Source organism: Grampus griseus, assembly GCF_964374135.1.
Source record: "Grampus griseus genome assembly, chromosome: X".
Classification (NCBI taxonomy): domain Eukaryota; kingdom Metazoa; phylum Chordata; class Mammalia; order Artiodactyla; family Delphinidae; genus Grampus; species Grampus griseus.
In genome coordinates, this window is record NC_138999.1 from 92186980 (window position 1) to 92194679 (window position 7700).

The 7700-nt window shown below is 52.3% G+C and overlaps 1 protein-coding gene across 1 annotated transcript; it reads right to left on the reverse strand.

Moving 5' to 3' along the window:
* Positions 1–1707: 1707 nt before the first annotated feature.
* RIPPLY1 (ripply transcriptional repressor 1) lies at positions 1708–4261 on the reverse strand (the record flags this gene model as incomplete). Its single annotated transcript, XM_082646875.1, has 4 exons — positions 1708–1954; positions 2492–2556; positions 3193–3247; positions 4119–4261. 4 exons carry the CDS (start codon positions 4259–4261, stop codon positions 1708–1710), a joined length of 510 nt encoding a protein of 169 aa, XP_082503001.1.
* Between the last annotated feature and the right edge of the window lie 3439 nt (positions 4262–7700).

The window sequence follows — 7700 nt, forward strand, 5'->3', positions numbered from 1 at the left end:
GAGAAAGAGAGATGGCCAGCGTTTCGCTACTGAATCAGATAATGCTACCCTGTCCTGTCCGTAGCTCAGCAAAGATACGGGAAGCCAGCAAGTGGGGGGACAGAGCTCGTTCTACCAAGAACTGCTTTAGGAAGACCTGAGAATCTTTTTCCTTCAACATTTCCTGGGCACCTCCCTTGTGCCAGGCAGTGTGCTGTGCAAAGAAGTCGCGTAGGGATATCAAACACAGTCCCATCTCACTGCACAGAAAGGGAGGTAGATGCTATGGTAGATGAGGTACTGAATGATGGGGACACCCAGCCTGGGCTTGGGGGTCTGGGGAGGCTTCTCACAGGAGACGTGTCTGAGCTAGTCCTGTTGCATGCATGAGAGCTTATCAGATACAAAAGTGGAAAAGCATTCCAGACAGAGGATTAAAGCCACAGAGGGATTATAAAGCATGACACATTCAAAGACAGGCAGCATGAGCTTCGAGTGTTGAGATAGGAATCTGAAGAGATAGGCAAGAACCAGGTAATTGAAAGGCCTAGAATATCAAGTTGAGGACTTGATTTGTGAATGTCTGAGTAGAGAAGCTATGGATTCTCAAGAGGACCTGTGATTTAAAAAAAAAAAAGTCCAACTGTTGGTGAGGCAATGAAAAGCCATGATAGGGCTTTAAGGAGGGGGCACAACGTGGTCTGATCTGGTGGCCAGTGTAGAGGATGAATTGCAGAGGGAAAAGGAAGGCTGATTGGGGCAGGGGTGGGCCTGAGGGCCTGAGCTGTGGCAGATACCAAGGAACTTGAGAAGGTAAAATTGATAGGACTTAGTAGCCTCCCAAGGCCCCTCCCCACAGGCACAGGCTCATAACCAAGGCTGCACCTCTCACCTCTTCTCCCAGCCCCAGCCCCTCTGGGGGCCTTTTTGTTCCCTTTCCAAGCTGTCTTTGAGGTTTAATCAAGCCTGATTGCACAAGCTGACGAAGAGGGCCTGGCTCCATGTTGGGCCTCCCGCGGTACATTCCCATGAAGAAGGATCTGTCAACTGACCTCAGGTAGAGCAATGAAGTGGCCTTGAGCTGGTGTCTGACCCTCTCCCCAGGGGTTCACAACGCGGGCAGAGTTCAGTTAAGAAATCAGTCCAGTTCCAGGAAAAAAGGTAAACATCATCTAGTTTATTTTTCTCCTGATTCATCTCATGCCAACACACAGACCCCAGTAGACAAGGGCCAAAAGGGGGGAGGTCCCCAAAACAAGTTGAGTTTTTCGATGTCCCCTTCCTTTCCTGCAAGTTCCATCAGAAAGGCACCCCAGCTGTGCTTGCATCTGGTGTTGGTATCGTATCCATGAAGGTGAAGCCAGAAGTCAGGCTTTCCATGGGGAGACAGGAGTATGTGGCCACGTAGAAGGCTGGGGAGTCAAAAAGCCCTGAAGAGTGACAGTTCCCCTCTACGTGGCAATGCTCTGTCCTCATCTGCTCCCTGGGGGCTTCAGAAAGCAAGTCTTCCTTCCCCTAGGCTTCCTAGGACGCTCTCACTGGCAACACAACAGCAGCCCAGTGAGATGCCAGAGGCCTGGGCTCGCAGGCCTGTTGAGTATAGCCAGGGTGAGCCGGTGTCTTGAGGACCCAACTTTCAATCCAGAGAGCTGTGCCTGGAGATTCCTGGCTAATCGATGCCCTGAAGCCTTGCCAGGCATACCGGACCCCAATTAGACTCTGACTGGCTCAGTTGGGACAGGTCAGGAGCAGGGAGGGAGAGGGAGCTGAGGCCCTGTGCGGCGCTGGCCCTGGTGCCTTCACACACCCTTCTGGCCCTTTTTCATCTGCTTCCTCCTCCTCTTCTTTGTCCTCCTCCTCCTCGCTGGCTGAGTCCTCATAGAGGTTGATGGTTGCCTGGACAGGGAAGTTCTGCAGTAAAATCTCCCCATCGCTGTACAGGTAGTCAAAGGAACGGGATTTAGGCCAGAAGAGCCTGTGGACAGAGGAGAAACACGGCCCCCACTTAGGGCGCATATGTGCAGAGGGGTCAGTAGGGCCAAGAAGGAAGCCAGCCCGTAAACCCCTTCTACCTGCAGTAATGGGATGAGAGGGAAAAGAAGAAAGGGTGCTTTGTAACAGAACCTTCTGGATTGTTACAAAATGGCTCCAGACAGGAAGGTCCATAGCTCATAGCTGTGGGGAGCCCCAGCCCCGGCATGTATCAGTCCTGACACTGATCCCACCGCCCACCTCTGAAGGCCTCCAGCCAAGCATTCTCTAGCCCTGTGTCCTCCATCTCCTACTAAGGCTTTCTTCACTGACCCCTCCATAGGGACTTAGGGGTCATTGACAATGACCCCAGGGAAGGCAACCTTGGCCAAGTCCCTTAACCTCTCTGGGCTTCTGTTTCCTGGTCTATGAAATAGTGATCATAGCAGTGCCTCCCTCCTCCTGCCTCACAGGGCTGTTGTGAGGATTCAAAGGGCAAATGGATCTATGTCAAGTTCCAAGTCTGGTGCCAGAAGCTTACCTGACAGGGTGATGGAACTCAGAGTCAACCTTGGTGACCTCGGCACCTGTTGCCCCACCGGCAGCCTGTCCAAAGCAAAAGCTAGCATGTGGCTCAAAGTGCATGGCCAGATAACTGCCTCTTCCGTATCAGGGGTCAGCAACCTGTAGGTAAGATGGTCTAGAAGAGACGTCAGACATCTCTGGGGTCCAGTCCCCACCCCCCCAGTAAGGGGGTCTGTCCTGGTTCTAGCTGAACAACAAGTGGACAGAGTCCAGGGGGTTGTTTGCTTTCCTGCCCCTGTTCTAACACCTGTTTGGAGACCGTCCAGGGGACAGAGTCCTACTGGAGCAGACAAGACGCAGGGGCGGAGTGGAGGTGGGCGAGAGCACCGGGGTTGGGTGCCAGGAGACCGGGACGCTAGTGCCAGCTGCACCGCGGACGTGCTGTGGAGCCTGCCCTCATCCCTCCCGCACTCTGGACCTCAGGCTCTTCATCTTCTAAATTACCCAGAAACCTCAGCTCCGCCTTCCTCCCAGAGCTGTTGTGGGAATCAAAAGTGGGCAAGGCTGGGAAGGTGCTTTCCGGGGACTGCAGCCCTGGACAGAGGTCGGGGGCTCTCTGGGAAGGGACCAGTTCAGCGTGCCTGAACGTGGTCATGTGTGTGTGCACGAACACATGGAACAGGGGCTCAAACTCACCAAATCCACAGGTTTCCTCACCTGCCTTGGGAGGTCATTTGTAGAGGAGAGCCAGGGTCTCCAAAGACAAGCTCCTCTAGGACAAAGGGGAGAGATCAGCTGGTGGAGGGAGAAGAGACAGGGCTCCCTGAGATAACAAAAGAGGCCTGCCAAAGACGTGGCTCGGACTCCGTCTCCTTCAGGAAGCATTTCTTAAGGACGCTGAGTCCAGGTCAGGACAGATGCCCCTCCTCTCTGCTTCCACAGTGTTATCACACTGTTCGGTGATTATCTGTTTACTCGCCTTAGAGCTTCTTAAGGGCAGATTTATGTTCAATCATATCTGAATCCCCAACACCTAGCGTAATGCCTAGTACACGGTAGGTGTTTCTGTAAATGTTTGGTGAACGGTAAATGTTTGGAGGAATGAATGAGGGGTGGGTGAAAACTATCTTGCCCCTGCTCCAGGAAGTAGAGCTCACAGTTCTACCCTCTTCCTGGGCTGGGGAAAGGGGCCAAAAATATTTCTGGGTCCACTGCTTCCCCACTACCTTTTCCTGCCAAAGGTAGGAAAAGAGCAAATGGAAATCTTATGGGGTGGTTAGGAAAGAGACGGTCCTTCAGTCACAGACCTCTGGGGACTTTGGACCTCTTTCCCCTCTCTGCAGCCTAGGTCATGTTCAACCCACATTTCATGGCAATCTCCCCCTTTGCCCCTCGGTGGACTGGGCGACTTGGCCCATGAGGGCCTGGCTGCTTGGCTTTCAGCTTTGGCAATGCCCACTGTCCCCAAGTCCCCTCCTGCCAGCCGGAAGGATTAGTGACATGAAGAGCCAGTTGAGATATTGGCGCCTGAGATGGGGAGGGGGCACAGAGAACAGGGGTGCCCTGGACATCTCATTTCCTTTCCTCTCCCAGGAACCCCACTAAGACTGAGTTCAAATTGCCAAGGGCCAAGTTCCACTTACCGTTCACTTCTGTCTACTTCTTGTCTAGAGGAGAGAAGGGGCGATGGGTTTCCCAGGCCAGGGAGCGCCAGGGGGCCTTGTGCTAGGGCTGGGGCTGAGGCCGGGGCCAGGGCCGGGGCTGGGGCGCGAGCAACAGGGTCCATCCTTAGGGTGTCACGGCCAGGCAGGCTGTGGGGTCCTCCTATTTCTCAGAATCTTCCGCACTCTTTTGGCTTTTCCTGGGAGACCCTTTTATAAGGCCTGCCTGGACTCATAAATTATTCAGGGCCGTGCAAGGATGGGCTCCCTGACGGGTAGGGGAGGGGAGGGGAATGAAGATTTAGGAAAAGGGGCTCAGGGAGGGAGAACTGTGTCGCTGGGTGTGAAATCTCTCCCATTTGAGTAAACAGAGAGTCAGTGGGGGGCAAGGGGTTCTCTTTACCTCCAAGTCAGAAAGGAAAACACAAAAGGGGCAAATCGCACACCGTTTGTGCGAATTCCCCAGGCAGTAGCAAGGCCTGAGGGGTGGGGAGGGAAGGAGGGAAGCTCGTTAGAAACCACAGAAAGTTCTCAGGCGCAGAGGGCAGGGTAGACAGGCCTTTAGCAAAGCTGGTTCCCAGTGAGAAGGCACAGCTGATCCGGCTAAGGCGAGTGAGGGACTCATGTTATTTCAGCTCAGACCCCAAATGGAGTTGCCAGGTGGACCTGATACGGGGTGACTTCCATTATGCATATCACCGGGGTTAAGGAAAAAAAGGAGGTTGTGGGTAGGACGGGTCCGGATGCCTGCGGGGGGGTGAACCTCAAGTCTTCTTTCCACGCCCTCCTGTTTACTGGTCAGTTCATTTGCAAAAGTGCCTGAATCCCCTCTCCAGCCTCAGCAGTCAGTGGTCCAGGAAAGGAGCGCGGGTGGCATTTCTAGGGTTTCCAGGTCAGAATCCGGATCTCAGAGCTCAGCTTCCAGTCGGGGCGCCAGGGTGCAAAGCTGCTGACCATCCCTGGCCCCGGGGCCTTGGCTCCCTCACATGTGAGAGAAGGATGCGAGCCCTGTGGTCCCAAAGGGCACCATCAGCCTGAACGCTCTGCGACGGGGGCTGGATAAATGGGTACTGACCCCGGGCAAGCCCAGCCGCTGAGCCACGGTCTCGGCCTCGGCCAGTCTTCTGGGTCTTTGCCAAAAAGTTTGCAGTTACAACTACTGGCAGGTTCCTTATGCATTAGAGGTCCGAAAATATGCCTCCTAACCTCAGTGTCGAGCACCGGCGCGGATTTATTTAGCTTCTTGGATATTCGTCACAGCCGGGTGTGTAATCGTCAAAAATTAGAGACCGCCTCAATGTCCAATAATAGGAAACCAGTTACGTTAATTAGAGGAAGTCCTTGTAACCGAGTACTAAGCAGGCACTCACAACCATGTTCTGGGAGGTATAATTATCGACACAGAATGTAAAAAAAAAAAAAATCAGATTCTAGAATAGTATGAATAATTTGATTCAAGGGCTCTTCATTTCTCTGTTCACCTACCCACTACCTTCACCCCACTTCAAATTCCAGCCCCACTGTGTTCTTTGCAGCAAAGGAAAATTGGAAACAAGCCAAATGTCTCACTTTAGAAAGCTGGTTAAATAAATCATTGAACGGTTATACAATTTTATATTAAAATTGGCTTGGTAGAGGATTGGGAAAAAGTTAATATATTGAAGAGTGAAAAAAAGAAACCTGTATAATATAACTTAGAGGATGATTCTGTTTTGGTAAGAAAAAAAAAAAGATGTAGCATATACAGGAAAAAAAAAAAGAGAGAGAGACTGGTTAGAAGAAAGGAGAAAGTTACAGTGGTCATTCCGGGGAGTGAGATTATGGTAGATTTTTACTTCCTTCTTTAGGCTTTTCTTAGTGTTTCTAAAAGTTCTGCAAGCCCTGATACTCCTTGGGTAATAAAAAGTAAAGACACATAAAAATAAAAAGAAAGAAAGAAAGAGATGCTTATCCACAGAGGAGAGAAAACTCCTGGGAAAATGACAGCCATTTTCAAATATCTGAGGATTAGACTGCAATGAGATTACACTTGTTCTGTGTGACTTCAAAGGTAGGGCTGAGGCCCATGGGTAGAAGCTACAAGGAGACACATTTTGGCTCAGTCAAAGGAAAACTTTGCAACAGTCCAGCCAACACCTAAACCAGAGAGCTGGCACTGTACTGGCCCTCAATAAACAGAGCTTTATTATATGCGGCGAAATGAGTGGAGCCTTGGGCTGGGCTAAGTTCTCTGCCCCTGAATTGTATAAGTGCAGGCTGGATCGCGGATCCTGGATCCTGGAGTGGAAAATCTAGAGGGTGGGGCAGGAGATAGTGAGCAGGGCTGCTGGGGAGCCCGAGTTTCTGTTAGTCTCTGAGGGTTCTTGCTAAATTTGCCTCCAGAAGATGAAAATGTGCTTGTATTGTGTCAATACAATGGTTCAGATGAGCGCCTGAGAGGGAACCAGGTTGAAGAGACTGGGCTGGAAGGAGATGGTATGTGAAGGAGAAAGAAGCAGACCTATTGTCACACCCGGGGATCTTTTTGATCTCTAGGTGGCCATGGACTCTGAAAATGGGCAGGAGCGGGGACAGAATGGGAGATGAGGTAGCTATTCCTCCAGAGCCCAGGGCTCATTCCCAACCAACCGTGAACTTGTGTTTATTCAGCCAGTCTTTCATGATCGGGGCTATCCAGCCCCTTCATTCCCCTGAGCAGCAATCCTCGGAGTTCCCCCCTCACGCCAACTCTCTCATCCTTTCCCAGAGCCCAGGTAGCCTTCAGGCCTGTGTTCATGGATCGTTCTTCTCCCTACACAGCTGCTCTGTCTTAACTACCTCCTAAGAATTACCTCCGTCTCATTCAGCTTGTGGGAGATGAAACCACTGGCCCCTCTTGGGGGCCTCTCCCCAGCCTGAAGGATTTAAGGCCTACAAGGGTTGCTGGGCAAAAATGGGAGCTTGGCTGTTCTCCATTGCCCTCAGCACGCAACAGGAGTGAGGTGGGCAGCAAGGGGGCAGGAAAGGTCTGGGACCACCAAAATGAAGCACTTCCTGTCAGGGCAATTACGATCCTACCTCTGTTTCCCCTAACAGCCTTACAGTGCCTCTGGGTTTTGTCGGTGATGGCTTTGCCAGAGCATCGAGAGGGCTGGGTACCTCCTCTGGGCCAGACGCTGCTGGGCATTGCCAGGCAAGAGAATGGTCTAGAAAGAGGAGCGGACACTGCCTCAAGGTTCTGACAGCCTAGGGAGGGAGACAAGACCTAGGGAGGGGGGAAGACTTGGTCAACCTCAGCCGGGCCTGGTACCCCTCCACCACCCTGAAGCATGTTCCCTTGTCGACTCCCCAGCTCCAGTCTCCACATTCCCTGGGCCACGTTCCAAACTTCCTTCAGCTCCTACCACGTTCCCGCCCCACCCTCTCCCCACAGAACAACCTCTGCTCCCACTTCCCTGAGAAAACAGAGGCTTTCAAGCGTGAATTACCTCAATGCCCTGCCCCCCATCCAAACCTGGTCTGCCTCCCCAACTTCCTTCCCCTCCAGCCCGCCCTTCTCAGGGGACGATGTGCCCCTCTCGTTAA